This window comes from Camelus bactrianus, chromosome 16, assembly GCF_048773025.1.
Source record: "Camelus bactrianus isolate YW-2024 breed Bactrian camel chromosome 16, ASM4877302v1, whole genome shotgun sequence".
NCBI lineage: Eukaryota > Metazoa > Chordata > Mammalia > Artiodactyla > Camelidae > Camelus > Camelus bactrianus.
In genome coordinates, this window is record NC_133554.1 from 238,516 (window position 1) to 258,116 (window position 19,601).

The 19,601-nt window shown below is 58.0% G+C and overlaps 1 protein-coding gene across 3 annotated transcripts in view; it reads right to left on the bottom strand.

Annotated features, from left to right (window-relative positions):
- Nucleotides 1-307: 307 nt before the first annotated feature.
- DHRS7B (dehydrogenase/reductase 7B) overlaps nucleotides 308-19,601 on the bottom strand; it is a 34,463-nt gene continuing 15,169 nt past the window's right edge. The window contains exons 5-11 of one of the 3 annotated variants that reach the window (XM_045505955.2): nucleotides 13,435-13,569; nucleotides 10,718-10,896; nucleotides 6,627-6,736; nucleotides 4,534-4,750; nucleotides 3,910-4,002; nucleotides 2,206-2,358; nucleotides 308-1,236 (exon numbers count right to left, since the gene is read on the bottom strand). In XM_045505955.2, coding sequence (XP_045361911.1) covers nucleotides 1,031-1,236; nucleotides 2,206-2,358; nucleotides 3,910-4,002; nucleotides 4,534-4,750; nucleotides 6,627-6,736; nucleotides 10,718-10,896; nucleotides 13,435-13,569 — 1,093 coding nt within the window. In that variant the 3' untranslated portion in view covers nucleotides 308-1,030. Of the gene's footprint in view, nucleotides 1,237-2,205; nucleotides 2,660-2,831; nucleotides 4,003-4,533; nucleotides 4,751-6,626; nucleotides 6,737-10,717; nucleotides 10,897-13,434; nucleotides 13,570-19,601 lie in introns of those variants that run through there. The other 2 variants (XM_074341926.1, XR_012499325.1) reach the window with 2 other exon arrangements.

A 19,601-nucleotide genomic window follows, 5' to 3' on the forward strand; every position in this document is an offset into this window, starting at 1 on the left:
CTGTATCCCCATTTCAACCACGGCTGTGGGGCTGAGAGAGGGTCCACCCACAGATCCCATCAGCCCTTGTCCTCCCAGGAGATGCAAGAGGCTCACGCACCCTAAACACAGGCCAGCTTTGGCCATTTTCATTTCAGGGGCAGCTGCTGAAAATACAAGCTCCATGGGTCCAGAGTTAGGACGCAGGGTAAGGTGCCAGTGTGATGTGCCCGGAGACTTCTTTTCCAGTTCGGGGAGGCCCACACACTAGACCCGCAATCTCCCGTCAGTTTCCCCCTCAACTTGAGACTGAAGTCAACTCACTCAGTGAACCCCAACCACGCATTTTTAATAAATCAGAAAGTGGAAGCAGGCACCCTTTCTGACTACACTCCAACAGCCACAGCTAACGGGCTGTGTCCGCCAGGCCCCAAGAACTCTGCTTTAGAGAGAATTCCAGGTGCTGCGCCTCATTTTCCAGAGACCATGTGAGACCATGCAGTTTTCCTCTCCGCAAAGGCTGCTGTCTCCTTAGAAAATTCATCTGCTTGGAGCAGTGCCTTGACCACAGGGCTGCGGGTGGGGTCAGCAGAGAAACGAGGCCAAAGCCAGCATCTCCTGGCTTACGTGTAAAGACCCATCACCTCCCACCCGCTCACCGTGTTGAACAAGGGGCTGTGGGGCAGCAGAGATGGACGTGAGTACGGCAGCCGTCCCCCCAGCACTGGGGGGGGACCCTGCCGCGGGCGCCGCAGATCAGATGTAAAAACCGGGTCAGGACAGCAGGGTGTCTGCAGTTCTCAAGACGGAAGCGCTTCCTGGGAGCCTGCCTGCGGGGCCGTGACTCCTACTGCCCGTTCCTTTATGTCCAGGGGTTAAAACCGGCTGTGCAGCTTTCCCTGAGCGGTGACCCCTCACCCTGGGGAAAGGCTTTTCTTGGCTCCCTTCCCTGTCGGGTGGGGGGCCTGGCCAGGGGCCTGCAGGAGAGCACCCCAACCCCGTCCCCACCTGAGGGCAGGAGTCTAGGCCCCACAGCACCTGCCCTGCGGCTCTAGCAGTGCTTGGGCTTCTGCTCCTTCCTGGCCCGGGCGGCCATCAGTCTGAAGAAGAGGCTGGGAGCCAGAGCACGCAGGTACACAGCCAGGGAGGGTGCCAGGCCGGCCAGAACCACGTCCTTCTTCCTCTTTCCCACGGCAGCCAGGACATCCTGGGCCACCTCCACAGGGCTGCGGCCCTCGGCCGTGGTCTTGTCTGTAACTGAAACACAACGAGAGACACTGAGCTTGGGAGCTGCGGCCCCCGTCACAAGGCCCGAGCCGATGGGGCCATCGGGCTGGGTGCTGGGTCCCCACCAGGAGCTCCTCCAAGTCGGGAGGGGGCGGCACCCCCGCCATCCGGTCCCGCAGTCTGAGGGAGGAGGCAGGAGGCAGCGCACCTGCCTCAGGGCCTGCGAGCGGGAGGGTGGTGTGGTGGGTCGGGCGCGCTCACCAGAGTGAGTGCAGGCTGAGGAACACAGGTCCACGTTCCCCAGGGCACAAGTGTCCTGGACGAGTGGCAAGAAGGAAGCTTTGGTTAGAAGCCGTGGCGGGAGAAGGAGGGTCGGACCGGTTAGCGGCCCAGGCTCCTGCGCCCCTAGGAGTCTGAAGGTTCTGCCAGCAAAGCGGGAACCGTCAGCAGCAAAGAGGCCACGGCGAGTCCTCGCGGGATCTGTTCTCACCCTTCTTGTTAACAGAGGAACGGGGATTTCTGATCACCGCTTATTTTTAAGCGCCACCAGTGGATTTTTACAAAAGATTCTTCTAAGGGTAAACGAGGATGAACCTCTCCAGCTTGATGCCTCTGTGTGGTTTCTGCTGCCGCCCAGGTGGGGGTCTCTGGTCGGCCTGAGCCTGCACAGGGCCAGGCCGTTTGGCCCACCGCTGTGCCCGCGGGTCAGTCGGCACTGCCTGTAGACCGGCTCTTTGCCGCAGGGCCCTGAGGTCAGCCCCTCTCAGGCACACGGGGGGGGGGGGGGGTGGCGCCCGGGGATCACTCACTGAACCACTGACAGCAGGCTCGTGGGGTACTCGTAGCCTCGGCTACGGTCGTGGTGGAGGTCAGACCAGTACAGGTGACCACCACCCACGTGCGCTCTGGTTTTAGGAAGTATGTCCCAGATTAAAGTGAAGGTGCCCACAGAGTCGTCAGGCAGCTTTTTACAGAAGAAAAGCGAGACCAGGGCCTCACCTCCGTATCTGGCCCCGCTGGCAGTGATGGCGTTCAGGGAGAGGTTGGTGTGGATGTAGCCGGGGCTGATGACGGTCACCTCGATGTCACACTGCTCCAGCTCAGCACGCAGACAGTCGAAGAACGCCTGGGTGGCGTGTTTGGAGGCCGCATCTGCACAGGTCGGTGGCCAGAGAGCCAGGTGAGTGGGCGGGTGGGGCACGCCCACGCTTGTTCCAGCCCGCTCGTCCCTCTGCGGGACGGCGTCCGAGGGCCAGCCAGGGTGTGGCCGCCCCACTCACGTCCAGAGCCGGGCAAGCGCCCCCACCTGCGTAGGAGTGAAGGGGCGCCGCCTCTCAAGGGGCTCAGGAAACCTCCACGTGTGCGCACGTGCGCGCGCACACGCACCAGGAGTAACACGCTCACAGCCGGGAACATGGGGGGTCCACGGGCATTGTGTGCACAGCTCCTGCAGCTTTGAAGTGTGAAATTATTCTCAGTTAACAGAAACAAAAACAGAAGTGTAATGCCTGTTGGGTAAAGCGTTCAGACAATTCAGAAGGAAGTGAAACAGTGAAAGGGCTCCTCCGGCCCCCAGCGCCGCCTCCAGGGCTGCCCAGGACGCTCTAGTCCCCGTGTATCCTCACCAAGGGCGCGTCAGTCCTGCCAGCCACTCTCCACCTGCAGGCGGCTGGCGGCCTCCATGCAGCCCCGCTCCTCGTGGTCACAGGTCACAGACCCCGGGACTGTCTTCGTGGGCTGTTCCAGGTTCTGTCACTGACACTGTGCTTCCAGCAACATCCCTGCAGGTGGGGCGGGGGGGGGGGGACCACAGACCCACGCCCACTCCCTGCGGGTTTCCTCTGACGACTTCAACAGGGTGGCCTTGCACCTGAAGAGCCCTCAGATCGTCAGTGACAGCCTCCCAACACAGCGTCCAAGGGGACAGAGTGACCCTGTGAGGACCCTCTTGGAAAACACACAGCGTCCCCACCGACAGCGCATCCTCGGTTCAGACCCCGCGCATGCCTGAGGAAAGGGGCGCCCAGCAGCCCAGACACCAGCAAGTCATGTGGCAGTTCCCGCAGCATCTGGACTCACTGCCGAGCCTCCCTGGGGCCGGCGCCCAGGCTGCAAGCTGAGGAGTGAGCACACCCTGACACATGGCAGGGCCCCATGGCTCTCAGGCTGTGCCGACCTGACCACCATCACCGTCGCCCTGGACTCGGCCCTCCTGGGCACTGATCAGGCCACCAGGACCATCCCACGTGCCCCACTGTATGGGGAAGTGGGGGACAGCACCCTTGGGTTGGCCGACGGGCCAGCCTGCTCATCACAGGTGCTCGACCAGCCAAGTGTGCCAGATGCAGTCACGGTGAGAGAACAGAACTCGGTGAGGCCAGACCCAAGTGCGGACAAAGACCACAGCGCGTCCTTGCCCTGAAGCCCCAAGGCCGACGCTGAGCCCCGTCTGCCGCGTCCACTGTGGCCCTGCACTCACACTCACAGTCAGTCAGTCTCCTCCTAGAGGCCCCTCCCAGGCTGGAACCCTGCAGACAAGGACTGGGGACAGAGCAGATGGAGCACTGGCCAAGGTCGCAGGTGCGTAAGGTGTGGAGCTGGGATCTGCACCCGGGCACTCTGCTCCGGAGGCCGGACAGTAAGTGTGTTGTTTCATCATCAGGAAATCAGCCAAGAAATGGAGGAGGTGCAGGAAGTACTCACACGCTGACCGGAAGGGGATGCTGATTCTCCCCTGGATGCTGCTAATGGCGACGACGTGGCCCTGGCGCCGTCTCACCATGGAGGGCAGGAGCGCTGGGGAGAGGGCAGAGGTCACCACCTCGCACCGAGTGCACGCAGCTGTGCACACGCTTGCCAGAGCAGAGGGGTGAACAGCAGCGAGAGCCCCCGTGGAGGGGGCCTTGCTTTGCTGGACTCAGGGCCCCCGCGCCCAGCAGGCAGGAGGGGAGGGAGGAGCAGGGAGGTGAGGACGGGACCCCGACCACTACGGGCGTCCGCCAGTCCCCCTTTCCAGGGAGGGCCTCTCCCTAGAGTGAGAGCCGTGGCTGAACATCATGACACCCGCACGCTCTGTGGGTTACACACACAGTGAAAGGATGCAGAGGCCCCACGGTGCAGATGACGCTGACGCCAAATCCTGACGGAAAACCACGAGGCAGACACAGAATGTGCAGCTAAGAGCCTGGAGAAAGCTACCAGGGGCTGCAGGGACAACACCGACTCCAGGGTCAGGGGCAGGGTGGGGCAGGTCTGGGATGAAGGACCCGAGGGAGACGGGAGCGCACCGTGCCACTGCTCTTCCTCCTCCTGCACCAAGACTGTTACCTTTCGTCAGAGCAACTGGGCCAAAGTAGTTGATCTCCATGACTCTCCTGTCCACGTCTGTGCTGGTGTCTATGACGGTGCCGCGGTAGCCCACCCCGGCGTTGTTGATGAGCACATCCACGTGGCCAAAGCACCGCAAGATCTCGGCGGCCGCCCCCACTATGCACCCGGGGTCTGAGAGGTCGAAGGTCACCGAGCAAGGCCTGTGTGTCTGCACCTGGTCAGGTATGAGAGAAGCCAAACACACCTTTGGAGTGACAGGCGGGCGAGCCACACGCCCCTGCTTCTCAGCCCTGGGAGGGCCCTGGGCCAGAAGGACAGGCTGCAGCGTGTCCACTCTGGAGACGTGGCCTGAGCATCCCGCCTCCTCTGCTCACCCCGACCTGGGCGCCGCTCCTCCTGAACTGCCTGTCAAGTCCGCAGGGCAGGGGGCATGTGAGATGTAACTACAGGGCACCCCCTGTGGCCTGGTGCCACCATGGGCTGCACGTGTCCTGAGGTTCGAGAGGAACTGTCCTTCTCAGGCCAGGTCACTTGTATTCATTTGCTCATGAGACACTTTCTAAAATTCTGGAGTTCAAAAGTACAATCACTGAAATGGAAAATACGCTAGAGGAGTTCAGAAGCAGATCTGAGCAAGCAGAAGGGAGAATCCATGAACCTGAAGAGGGGCAACTGGAGTGATCAAACCTGGGAACCAAAAGAGAAGAATAAACAGAAGTGAACAGAGTCTAAGGGACCCGGGGGCACGCCAAGTGGACCAGCGCTCCCTGTGGGAGCCTGAGGAGGAGAAGACAGCGAGAAAGGGGCGGAAAAAACACTGGAAGAAACCACCACTGCAAAATCCCCCAGTTCAATGAGACGTGCATCTGCACGTCCAGGAGGTTCACACCCAGTGGGATAAACTCGAGACCTGCACTGCGACACGTTACCACCACAGGGCCAAAAGCAGAGGATCCGAGAACAAAGAGAGAAGCTGCTCCCCACACAAAAGAAATCCTCAGAAGATCAGCAGCCGATTCCTCCCTGGAAACTCGGAGGCCAGAAGGCTGACGCGCTCGCCTTGCTGACAGAAAAGCCGTCAGCCGAGAGTTCTGAATCTGGCACAGCTACACGTCAAGAATGGGGGAAATGAAGCTTCCCAGATGAACAAAAGCTGAGGGGGACTGTGAGCACCAGACGTGCCCTGCAGGGAACGCTAACGGAAGTCCTTCAGGTCTGAAATGCAAGGAGGCGAGGCAGTGCACTCAGAGCCACGTGAAGAGAGAAAGAGCTCCAGCGGATTGTGCTCCACACTGGAGTTTGACACAACATTGTAAAATGACTAACTCAGTAAAAAAAGTGGGGGAAAAAAGACCTCAGTGGAATAAAGACATGGCCCAAGGAGGGACCCGATCACAAAGGAAAAAAAGAAACAAACAAACAAAAGACACAGGCCATGACAGAAGCGGGCGTCACTGCAATTTCAGCTTGTAAGTCTACTCTTCATTTTCCACACAATTTAATGGGTAGATGCACTTAAAGCGATGATTAACCTGTATCACTAGACAAGCAGTGCACACGGGTGTGATCCACGACCTGAGCCGCAGCAACAGGGCAGGACAGAATGTACTCGCACTCACACGAGGCACCTCGAAGGGCAGGTGCACACAGAGAAAGCAGAACAGGTTTCCGGGGCTGGGGGAGGAGGCAGAGTGAACTGTTTCATGGGGACAGAACCTTTGCTGGGGACAATGAAAAGGGCTGGGTGCAGACAGTCGTGACAGTCACACACACTGGGAACATACCTAATACCACTGAATTCTAAGCCTAGATGTGGTTAAAGTGATATTATGTATATTTTCCCACAATTAAAATTTTAAAAGTCCTCGCCAACCTCCCGACCACCCCCAAATGAGACGAACAGGTATTAGCTGGGTGTGTGTTGCCGGGAGCATTCGCAGAGGAACCCACCCCCACAAGCTAGCAAGTGCTGGAGTCGGGACTTGATCCGCGAGACACTTCCTCCTGGGCCACCAGCTGCCTCCCCTGCACATCCAGCAGCCCAGCCGGGGCCTGCAGCTCTTCCCCACAAGAACACACCCCCGGCTCACCTTGGCGGCCTGCGACGCAGCGAGTTCTTCAGTGAGCTCTTCCAGGGCCTTGGCGTTGCGGCCACAGAGCACCAGCTTAGCTCCCGCAGCGTAGAAGACTCTGGCGCATTCTAGGGGAAGAAGGAATGAACTTGATGGCTGGGGAGACCCGGAGCCTTTCCTCCCTGGTGCAGCTGAGCTCCCACATGCCCAGCCTTTCAGAACACGTGTCCACTTCTGCACACACTCAGCACATGTGCTCCCCTGTGGACCGGGTATGCGGCCAGGAGTCGGCGCCCAGGGAGGAGGCGTCTGCTGCTGCCCAGGCAGGAGCCAGCCTCAGACCCTCCACAACCATCTTTAGCTCCCAACAGCACTGTGAGCATCAGCCCCACATCCAAACCTGAGGGAGCTCAGCGCGGCCGAGTGATGTGCCAGCGACGGTGACACCTGGTGGGCCGAGGCCCATGGCCATGTGACCCCATTTCCCAAGGCACTTCGACGCACAGGCATTTATCTGCTGGGGCTGCCCCCCGGCTCAGGGAAGTGCAGGGCACGGGACTCTGCTGAAAGGATGGGAGGCCGCCCCCCCCCCCCCCCCCCGTGCTCAAGCCTGGGGACCGTTCCTCGGGGGAGGGCACAGCCGGGCAGGAAGTGCAGAGTCTAAAGCCCTGCGAGGCCGGGCAGCGACAAACGCGATTAAGAGTTGCTGTCTGCCGAGCGCCCGCAGCAGCAAGGACCCCTGAGGTGGCAGCATCCCGCCGAGTGGGAAGGAAGGGGACCGGACACCAGGCTCCTCTGGGCCCCGCAGCATCGCTGGTGACAAGGGACAGGGACGCAGACTGAGTCCCAGCAGGGGACAGTCCAAAGCTATTTGGGCACCTCTTCGGTCATTATTCTTTGGTGGCAAGAAAAGAGACAGCTCACGCGAGGGCAAAGCAAAAAGAGGATTCATCAGGAGGGCTCCAGGGCAGTTCAAAAACCAAGGAGGAGCTGAATGGTCAAGAAGAGGGGACCGGAGCGCAGTGCTGGCTGCCCAGGGTCCCTGGCGGCAGGAACCAGGCTCTCCCAATGATGCCAGGCCCCTTCCCCACATCACCCCTGCCCGGCTTCTGTGCCAGATGGGAGGGCTGCAGACAGCTCTGGGCTCACATGGACGCCACGGCCAGATAAGAGGGGTCTTGGACCTGTTCCCTCCAATCTCTGGTGACAAGAACTAGGGAGGCACTGGGTCATGCACAGAACTGTGACCAGCCCGGCCGGGGGCCACGTATGTCCCAGCGCTGATGGGGAGGGGCGGCGGGGTGGAGGGTGGAGGCAGGGTGAGCTCCTTGCTGGCCCTGCCCCCTGCAAGGCCTGGCCACTCAGCGCCCTGGAAGCTCGTGGCACAGCCTGCAGTCAGGAGAACAGTCATGTGTGAGGCTTCCTGAGATGGACTCAGACTCCCAAGAGCAGCCGGTTCTGTGACGCTAGAAGTCACAGCCTCTCTGCCGGTCACTGTCCTCTCCTGTAAATGCGGACAGGACAGCACTAGGACTGCACAAGCTAACGCAGACGTAGCACAGAAAAGGCACTAGACCAGCGTGGTTTCTGTCCTTCTACGCTGCCTTTTGAACTGTTCTAGAAGCTGGCTGATGAAAACTGAAACACGGGGCTTGAGGAGGCACAGGCGGCCCTCTCCCGAGGCCAGGTCTCCACAGCCACGGAGCCCCCTCGGTCCCGGGCTGGATCCCAAGGGTCCGGGTGCCCAAGGGGAGCCTGGGTGCCCCGAGCTTATGGGAGGGACGGTCCAGGGGTCCAGGCTGTGGCTTCCTCACCAGGAAGGGAGGCGGCAGTGGTGGGGCCCAGGTGGGGTCCCTCCCCGATGGAACATCAAAGCCAGGAGTGGGGAGTGCACTGCCCTTCAGGAATGGAGGGAGGGGGCTCCCTGGCTGGCAAAGCCCTCTTTCTATTCTGCGGCTCCTCCTTGGTGTCCCTGGGCCAGCGCCTCCCTGCCTGACCCAGAGGGAGTTTTCTGGAAGGAGGCTGAGTGGACTAAACCAGTGCTGTTTCAGCTCTGAAGACCTGCTGGTCTGTTTGCTGGCTCATCCTGACCAAGGATGACCCTGCTTGGCCGTGGTCTCATCGGATCCCAGCCCCTCCTGCCCGCCCGCCCTGCTGTGCCTCCTCCACGCCTCGGGGTCAGGGTGGGGTTGCGTTCCCAGGCCGGGTGACCACCACTCCCAGGGACAATGCATCTCTGCCCTGTTGGCCTCCTCACCCTGTCTCCTCCTGACCTGACAACACAAGGGACATTCTGTGAGGGGCCACTGACGGCCACAGACACGCAGACCCAGCTGGGGGACACACAGGTGTCACACGGTTTGTGGAAAACAAACGGTTGCCTGCGTCTGCTTAGCTCTGCTTCCTGGTAAAGCCAGAGGGGGACTGAAGTCTGTGCAGGGAGTGACAGACATGAGAACCACAGACTGGGAAGACTCCGTTTTCACTTCTTGAAGAAGCTGATAGGAGGAGGCAGGAGGGTCGGGGGAGAGTCAGTCCTAAGGAACCATCTCTCAGGCTCACGGGTCAGGACAGCCCTTCACGACCTCGGGCTTCAGTGGGCTGGCGTGAGCACTCGGGGGTCCTCCGTTTTACAAGGACAAGCCCCTGTAGCTTAAATGCACCACAACTTCCAGGCAGCCGACACGGCGGCCGAGCCCTGAGGGCAGCACGGAGTGTCCTCCTTGGCAGCCGTTTGGAGACGGAGGGGAGCGACACGGGCTCCTGTCCCCCAGGGGGGTTGCGGAGGCAGTGGGAGTAACACCCCGTACCCACACACGCACACACACGCACTCGCACACACAGGTACACACTGGAGCACTTGCCACGGCATTCGCATTGTAGAGCCTTCACAAAAGGCTTCTCTCTGCAACAGAGCAGTGGCTGCTGACACCGTATGTACAGCAGCTGAGCGAGGTCGGAGGACCGGCTGTGGCTCAGGGCCTGCAGATCCGATGACACACCCAGCTCACCCCCGGCGACCTCACCGAAGCACCACGGGTGCCCGAACGAGCCGCTGCCCCCAAAGCCTGCCCAGGGCCCTGCAGAAGAGGCCCCGTCTGCTCTCCCTGCCCCCGCACGGCCGTGCTGCTCAGGCTGGGGCCTGTCTGCAAGGCCCTCCCCGCTGGCCTGCCCCCTCCCCGGCGAGATAAGACATGGGCTGGATCTTGGCTTTGCACTTTCTGGCTACAAATCCAGGCCAGTCACACCTGCTCTGAGTCTCACCTCGGGGGACACAGTGAGGTGGGCCCAAGCAGCACAGATCAGGGTCCCTCCCCAGTCCCGCAGGCAGGGGACCCTGTCTCATGTCATCTGTCCCAGCACGTGGCCCAGGGCCTTGTACGTGGCAGGTGCTCGAGCCACGCTGGCTGAACCACCACCAACCAGGAGGCGCAGAGCACGGGTGCCCACTCAGGGCGCCTCTTGGCCTCTTCCCATGGAGCTGGGTGTAAGCATGGATTCTGACCCGCTGGCTCTCAGAACACTGCCGAGGTTGGCACACACATGGGAGGGGCTCCCACCTCGGGCATGGCTGGTGCTGACTCCAGGCTGGGTCCCAGCACATGGGCCTGGGACCCAGAAGCTCCATGTGTTCACCAAATTAGCACAGAGCTCAGCTGGGGACCCTGGTTAAGGAGCAGCTGAGGCGTCATCTATTCTGTTTACAGCCCCCCAGGGGACAGCTGGAGGCATGGCCCTGCGAAGGGAAGGTGTGGAGACACCAAAGCCACAGTCCGGGGCCGCAGCTGAATCCAGGAAGAGGCATGTCTTGTTTGGCCCTCACAGCTGGGAAAACATTTTTTAAATTGGTGTCTGTCCCGAAAAACTGGGAGCCTTCCAACAAGCTGCTGCCCCAGATGCACACGCAGCCTCCTCCCCGGCTTTGCCTCCAGCACTGGGGAAGGTCAGGGCCATTTCTCACTGCACCTCTTCTGTCAGGTGAGGATGGTGACAGTCTGGTTGCCCCGTCACCCACATGCCTCGCACATTCGCTCCTGCACTGGTCCCTGCACTGAGCTGCTCCTTGAGCCCTGGCCCCCTGCCGCCCCCGCCCCGCCTCCACAACCCACCTCGCCCCAGGCCCGACGTGGCGCCTGTGATGACCACCACGGCGTCCCGGATGTAGGCCTTCATGCGCAGCCACTGCAGCAACTTCAAGAGACTGAAGACCCCCACACAGCCGAACAGCAGGGGCAGGACGGCCGTGGAGGTGAGAAAGTCCATGACCCTCGCCTGCAGCAGACTCTTCCTGGAAGAACCAAAACCAGATACATCAGTGACAAGAGGGATGTGCCAAGCGTCCTCCCCAAGTCTGCAGGCCCCGATCTCTCTCGCGTGGACTTGAGCTCCGAGCCCGGCAACGTCTCTCCAGGCCCCGGGCTCCGTGCTGGTCATTCAGCACCGTGGAGCCGATTTTCTCTCCCTCTGCTCGGACAGGGGCAGGCAGCAGGCCCACGCCCGCCACGCCGCAGGGGCACGTCCACCCAGAGCCGGCGGAGGCCGCGTCCTGCGCAGGCCCGGCTCGGGGGGCCTGCCGGGAGGCGCCACACAGCCCTGCCCAGCCCCCTTCAGAAGTCTGCCTGCGGAGGTGAGCAAAGTCCCCGGCATCATTCCCACTCCTGGTCTTTGCAATGCTAGAAAAATGTTTCTAAAAGTGTTTCAGAAGGAGAAAGAAAACCATACTGGCCTCCTCCTCCCTGAGCCAACGGCCCTGGCCGTCTCCTCCACGGCCACAGGCCTCAGGCGAGCTGCCCTCTGGAAGTGGGCACAGACTCGGGCTGTGGCCCAGGCTCCCCCAGAGGTCACTGGGGAGCCACGGTCAACCGCTGAAGTCGGGAGGCCACAGAGTGTGTGTGCGAGTGTGTGGTCAGGTCTTAGGAAACACCCATCCCCTCCACAGCCGCCCTCAGCCCTGCCCGCCACGCCCAGAGCTGTGGCCAGCAGGGAGACATGGGCTGAAGGGAGTGAGGGCGAGCTGCTGGGGAGCAGCGCGCGTGCCCCTCGGAAAGGCCCGGGCCCGCGGCACTGAGGCCCTCCTCGGGCAGGGAGAGGCTGGGAAGAAGAGCGGAGCCCCGCGAGCCGGCCTGAAGCCTCCAGTCACTCATCAGACCTGCAACCACACAAAGCCCTCACTTGCCTCCCGTGTGCTCAGCCACGTGTTCAAAAACATATTTCTGCTCCCTTTCCCAGGACAGCACCCACTCTGGATGCCAGGAAGCCAGGGGAGCGGAACCCCAGCGCAGACGCACCTGCGCCTGAGCGGCCCTGGTCCCGACATCCAGGCCTGGGAAGGGCCACCCTGACCTGAGCCAGAGGGCTCTGCTCCCACCTCAAGTGTCGCCCGAGCTTCATTCTCACCTGCCTTTCCAAACACACCTACAGTCCTGATCAACGCGAGAAACTAACAGTCTTGGACAAACATCTGCAAAAATGACTATTTCCCACCAACCTCCGTTGCCCTACTTCTGAGAAAACACGGCGCCTGCCCGTCAAGCGGACACGCCCCCCCAGCCCACACGCAGAAGTGGCTCTGAGGTGTCAAGCTCTTAGCAGGCGCCGCTGGCACCAGCCGCGCCCTCAACTGGACACTCAGGCCAGGCGAGTCCTAGGGCAGAGGAGAGGGCCCAGAGACCCTTTGCCTGGCACGTGGGAAGCCCTCAGAAAGGGGGAAGGTAGGCACCAGCGCCCCCTCCCCCGAGGACGGCAGGGTGACCTCTGGGGGCAGGAACGACGGCCAGTCTGTCAGCGTAGCTTGGCCACAAAAGTGTCACGACCGAGAGAGAAAACACAGGTAGGCCCCGAGACAGTTACAAGCTCAGAACTGTCATGTCATAAACTAAGGCGGGGGGTGCAGATACCAACCCAGGGGACGGCCGGGCAAGGAGAGCTCCACCCCCGCGGCGGTCCCAGGACCTGCGAGCACCCTGCCGGCCTGGATCGCTGGAGGCCCAGCCACGCCCAGGGGCCCGGGGAGGGGGTGCTGCTCGTGGGGGGACAGGCGCAGCCCCTGGGTCAGCGGCGGACACGCTCCACGGGCCGCTCCACGGGCTCCTGGAGACCGCGGCCCTGTGGAGTCTGCCCGCCTCAGACCCCGGGCTTCACTGAGCGGTCTGAGAGTCGAGCACCAGTTCACAGCCCGTTGCCTGCTGAAGTTCAGATGTTCCAGAGACCACCTGGAAAACACTCAGCAGCAGCACTGGGGTTACAGGACGGGCCCTTGGGGGCTCACTTCCTGACCCAGCCCCTTACTGGGCAGGGAGGGGCCTCAGCTCCACTGTGTGTGAGGCAGCTTGCTGGGAGTCCGATGAGTTAACACGTGGAAACATGCACGCAAGCCCCGGGCCCGGGGTCAGGGCTCAGGAGAGAGCTGGACAAGCAAGCATTGTCACCACCCACAACTGAACAAAAGCCCAGAAATCAATGTCCCAGAAATCAGATTTCAAGGTAGTGGAAAGGGTCTCTGGTTTATGAAATAAAGGAAGCTCACTAAACACATAGTTCTGTAGTTATTTTTACACCTTCATAAACCCTTTGGTTTAACTAAATTAACGTACAGGGAAAAAGAGACCCCAACTTTGTCAGAGCTCAGAATCCCACAGCCCAACAATCTCCAAGGCCAACACGGCCAGGGGAGAGCAGACAAGGCCGCAGCGCCCGTCCACCCTTCTCACCCCGGGGGGGGGGGGGGGGGACTCCCGCTGGGGCAGCACGCCGATACACCATGCTTCCGCACGCCTGTTTAAAGCCCCCGGCATCAAGCTGACGTGAAGGAAAGAGAACCACACACCGTCTCATACGCGTCTGGTGCTCCTCAGGCGCCCAACACAACCTCACCAGCCAGCCCGGGTCTCCTGGCCCCGGGGGCCCCTCTGCTCGAGGCAAAGATGGTGCCAGGTTAAAGGGGTCCATCCTCGCCCACTTTCTGTAAGAAAAGCGCAGGTGCATTCAGTCTGGCACGTTCTTAAAGAATCAGAACAAACAGAAAATCAGAACCAGTGACGCGGGATGGTGGTGGGAGAAGCCCCCAGGGCCGTTTATTCGGAGTCAGCTTCAGCTTCAGTGCCAGCCCCCGACCCGGTGAAGCCGGTCAGACGGGCAATCCCAACTGTCTGTGGGTGCTTTTCAGATTCTGAAAACCCTCCACCTTTTACTGCAGCGCACGTGGCCACACCGGCGGCCCCGGGCCTCCCAGGGGCTCAGAGGCAGCTGAGCTGACTGCTTCTGGTCTCACCTGGCGGGCGGTGGAGGGGAGCAGGTCAAGACAGCCGGAGGGCAAGACCCGAAGCCACCCAGCCCTACAGCCTTGCTGGGGTGTCCGGGGGCCTCCCTCGTCTGAGAAAAGGGACAGCGCCAGAGCAGAGGAAGAGGCTGTGTCCTGACTGGCCATGTTTCCAGATCAGGAAGTAAATCTCCCACGTAAGGTCAAGGGGGCCGGTTTTTTGTAAATGGCATATGACATGTTTACAAATTTTGCATTTTATACCAAAATGCTTCTTAACTGCTGGTTGCAGAAATAACTAGGAAGACAAGATTGGTGGTTAAAGAAAGGGGGGCAGTGAGTGGGAAAGAGTCCTGCTCACACTTTCCCACCTTTGGAGGCGAGCGAGTGGAGCGAGGGCCACTCAGCTGCGTGGCACCCCAGCCAGAGCGGGACAGGCAGCCCCTCGGGTAAAGCCAGAGACCCTGGTCCAGGAGCATGGAGCACCCCGCCCACCAGGTACATCCACTCTCTCTGGACTGGGGGTGACGGGCAGCCTGACCGGACCCACAGGCGAGGTAGGGAGCTCGGCACTCAGCTCGCAGACTCGGCGCTCCCACCCCAGGGGACAGAGTGACAAAGGAGCAGGGGCCTTCCCGGGTGCCGACGTTCATGGGCTCTGGCTGTGACTTGGGATTCACCTGCGCTTGCTTCCTCCTGAGGCTCCTTAAAACCTCCAGCTAGAAAGTTAGAAACAAGTCTCTCATCAGGAGCTCAACTCTGAGCAGGCGGCACCCCTCCGCCGCCTGCTCCCCTCCACCCTTCAGCCCAGACTCGATCGTGCACCACACAGATGGAGTCTGTTCCCCAGCTCCCTTCTCCTCTCAAACAAGCATTAAAAATAAAATAAAATGAACCATCAGCAAAAACAGGTTGCTGGAATCTCCTCAGAAACCTCACACATAGAAATTAAACCCTTAACAGCCACACCTGGAAGTCAAAGGAAGGGATCTGAAAACCCTCCAAAGTCAAAAAACGGTAATGACTTCAGGTCTGTACGGATTTGTCACGAAACAATTTACCAGGCTGTGCACAAGGAGATTGGGCTGAAGGGCAGAGAGGGGTTCCAGCTGGCCAGCTGCCCAGGACGCTGAGGCCGGGGCAGGCCGGGCTTCACAGCAGCAAAAGCAGTCGGGGTCTGGTCCCCCGGCCCTCCACCTCCTGCATTCCATCACCAATGCCAGCTCCACACAGCTGTCCTACTAAAGGTGACCTCAGCTACGGGTCATGCTTATGACCCACATCTGAGAATACATCTGAAAATACGTATCACATTTCAGAAAGCAAAAGCAGAGGAAAGCCGCTCTTTCTTGGTCTCAAGTGTGCAAGAAGCGGCAGCCGAGGCCATCCTCAACTGAAAAGGAAAGACAGGACCCTACCTGAGACAGCAGCCACCTCCCAGCCGCAGGTCCTGGCACCGTGTCTTGTCTGGTCTTCTGACCCAGGACCGAGTGACTTGGACCGGAGGCCATAGGACACCTTCAGGTCAGCAGGCCGCTCTGGAATGCTGGCACAGGCCATGGACGAGGGGACTGTGGGGTATTTTCAGATGCCAGCCTCAGGGCCCCCCAGGTAAAGGCACACGGGCTGGCATTAGTGAAGATCGAAGCAAACGGAAGGCCTGAGAGTTTCAGACCGGCCCCTGAGCGTCCAGCCCGGGGAGAGCGACCGTGCGGAGCACGCACTGCTCCCCGTGAGATGCGGGCAGGTGCTGCGCGGGGCCCCGCTGGGAGGGCAAAGGTGGTGCCAGGCACAGCTCAAGACCCTGCAGCCGGGCCACTGATGCAGGCCTGGGCGCTGGAGGCTGACTGCTCGTTGTAGCCAAGGTCTCAGTTCCGCTGTTGAAAACAGCACTTAGGACGGCTACCCGGACGCCCGGTCACAAAACCACCGTGGTTTCTAATGTGCTTTAGCAGGTGAATTCAGAATTGCTGGGAGGCGCCAGAGGGACCCACCCGCTCTCCAGGCCCTGGCAGGAGGCGCAGCAGGAGGGCACCAAGTCGGCACGGGGAGCCGGGTTCAAGCCCCCGGCCGCGTCCTTGCTGCGTGACGCATGCAGATCTACTCTGTCTGCAACGAAGTGTCCTAATTTCAAAACGAGGATGATTATGCCAACAAGAAGCCGCATGGAAAGCGCTGTGTAGATGCTAACCCCTGAACAAACATGCTGCTGGCTCACAAACCGACGGGAAACAGGCAGTGCCAGAGAGGGCCTCAGAAAGGAGCCGAGCCAAGGCAGCCACACCGGCAGCTTTAAGGGCTGCTCATGTTCAAGTGTGTCTGATGAGAGGCCAGGCTACTCCTCTGTGCACCCCTCCCGTGCTGCAGACTCCAGGGCGCACTGCTCACCTACCAGGCACTGGCTGGGCCTGGGTTGCAGGGCGACACACCAAGGGACCACGTGGAGCTCACAACCTAGACGGACAGGCTGACAATCAACAAAGAAACATAAAAATTAAACAACTAGAACTGTGATAAGGTGGCCTGTCTAGAGGACGAGCCTCACCTGAAGCTGATTCAAAGTCAGAACTACCCAAACCAGCATGCTGGCCACATGGCACACGGCCCAGCTCAGGGCAGCTGCTCGTTTGTGACTCTTGAGTTTAGGTTGTTACCTTAAAAAAATCACATGGATCAGTATCAATAAGACAGTCGAGGTACCAAGGTAAACATGAAGCTGGGTCCATTGTGTTTAAAGGAGCTGCTGGAGCCCAAACCAGAGTAACTAACAGGAACTGCGCACAGGTGTCAGCTTCAGGAACTTTAGAATAAGACCCAGTTCTCAAGACTGAGCACAATTACCCACTATCTACTACAGAAGAGATTCATTTGACAAGTATTTACTGAGCACCTACTGTGTGTCAATTTCCCCAGGCTCTGCGGTACAGTGAACAAAACAGGAAATAGATCACTGTCCTCATGGAGATGTAACACCAATGGGAGAGACAAACAGTAAAAAAGAGAAGCAAATAAAATGCACGTCAGAAGGGTTCTAGGAAGACAATGGAGCAGGTGGCACCAGGCACCCATCTCCCTGCCCGCACAGGATTTCTCAGGTGTAACTATTCTGAAGCTCTGGAGTCTGCTGAAGCCCGGCAAACTCTGGAGAGGCAGGGACGGTCAACTGTGGCCAGTTTCAGCTCCAAGCACAGGAGCAGCTCCCAGGGTCCACCCCAGGGCAGGCAGCCATGCACATGCCTGCAGGAACAAGCTGGGCAACAAGGAGCCTGTGCCCCGAGGTCGGGGCTCTGGGCTCTGACTGCGGCAGACGAGGAGGGGCAGCACTCGGGGAGAGGTGACTGCGGGGATTTAGAGGGCCGGTGCTGTTTACTCCCCTTCACTCTTCTCCTCCCCCCTTTTGGGTGCCAGTACTACAAGCAGGATACTTGAAAGCAGCTGAACGTGTGTGGAAAATGAGAAAGTGGCCACACACACCCAGGGAGAGGCACAGGCTCAGGAAGGACTTTAGAAGACCTCACACTTCTACATCAGGCTGATGCTTGGCACCAAGACAGCCTACCAAAAAGAAAAGAGAATGAACAAGAACAGTCACAAAAGCAGCAAACGCTGGAGAATGGAAAATCTGACATCCAGAGTTACGTTAGAGTCAAACGTCCAGTTTTCAATGAAAAAAGTCAAACAGCATACAAAGTAACAGGAACCACGGCCTATTCAAAGGAAAAATAAACAAAACAGAAATTGTCCCTGAAAAGATCGGAAGGCAGATGTACCTGACAAAGATAAAAAACAACTGCCTAACACGTTCAAAAAACTCAAGTAGAGAAAGTAGAGAACAATGTATGAAAAAAGGAAATACCAGTAATGAAACAAAAACCCTAAAAACAAACAAACAAAAACAAGTGGAAATATAAGTGCTGAAAAGAACAAAACTAAACTGAAACATTCACTAGAGGGACTGAAAGACAGATCTGAGCAGGCGGGAGACAGAATCAGTGAACCTGAAGACGGGACAAGGGCAGGGACTGAATCTACGGAGCGGGGGCAGGGAGGGAAGCCTGCAGCGCGAGGCTCTTGGAGACTAGCGTCTGCGCTGCAGGAGCCTCAAGAAGAGGAGAGAGAAAGGGGCAGAGAGAATACTTGAAGGAAAAGTAGCTGGAAAGTCCCCAGCCTCGATGAAAGACACAAATACCCACACCCAGAGAGAACCTCCATGAACTCCAGGTAACATGGACCCAAAGGGACCCACGCCCCGTTATGCTACAGCCAAACGTTCTCAAGGCAAAACCAGGGACTCGTGAAGGCTGCAAGAGAGGCGTGGCCAGCCACGTACAAGAGTATCCACAGATTCCTCACACGGACGCTGGAGGACAGAAGACAATGGGCCACTATATTCCAAGGTGCTAAAAGAAAAAAGCTGTCAACCTAGAGAATCCTGTATCTGGCAAAACTGTCCTCCAAAAGTGAGGGAGAAACTAAGACGTTTCCAGACAAACAAAAGCTGAGAGGTTTGTTGGGGGAGGGTAGAGCTCAGTGGTAGAGCATGTGCTTACATGCTCAAAGTCCTGGGTTCAATCCCCAGTACCTCCATTAAAATAAGTAGGTAAATAAATAAACCTAATTACCTCCCAAAACAAAAATCAAGAAATAAAAATAAACAAAATGTTGATACTAATCAAAGCAATCTCCAGAGTCAATGCAATCTCTATCAAAATCTCAGTGATGTTTTTTGCAAAAGAAAACCATCCTAAAATTCATATGGATTCTCAAAGTTCCCTGAATAGTCAAAAGAATCTTGAAAAAGAAGAACAAACCTGGAAGACTCACTTCCTGGTATCAAAACTTAACTATAAAGCTACAATAGTCAAAACAGTGTGGTGCTGGCATAAAGACATTAGACCAGTGGAACAGAATAGAGAGCCCAGAAATAAACCCTCACATAATGGTTAAATGGCTTTTGACAGGGGTGGTGAAACCATTCAATGGGGAAAGGAGAGTCTTTCAAACAAATGGTGTTAAGGAAACTGGATATCCGACATGCAAAAGAACAAAGTTGGACACTTACGTTATACAAAAATTAACTAACAATGGATCAAGAACCTAAATGTAAGACCTAAAACATGTTTCTTAGAAGGATACATAGGGCAAAAGCTTCATGACTTTGAACTTGGTAATGAGTTTTTGGGTCAGATGCCATAGGGACAGGCAACAAAAGAAAAACTAGATAAACTGGTTCGTGAACATTTTTAAATGTTGTGCATCAAAAGACACTATTCACGAAGTAAAAACGTAACCCACAGGGTGGCAGAAAATATTTTCAAATCATGTATGTGGTCCAGGATAGAGAGCTCCTAACTGTCAAAAACAAACAAACAAAAAACCCCAACAGCCTGATCCAAAAATGGGCAAAGGACTTCAATAGACGCTTCCCAAAAGGAGACAAAAACACCCAATACCTACATGAAAAGCTGCTCAATTATCACCAGTCATTAGTGAAACACAAATGAAAACAACAAAAAACCACTTCACATGCATTAGGACGGCCACTGTCAAAAAGCCAGAAAACAGTTAAATGGGAAGATGTGGAGAAATCAGAGTCCTTGTGCACAGTGGACGAGAATGCAAGATGGTGTAGCCACTGAAAAGACAGTATGGAAGTTCCTCAAAAAATTAAAAATAGAATTATCATACGACCCAGCAATTCTACTTCTAGACATACTCAAAAGAACTGCCAGCAC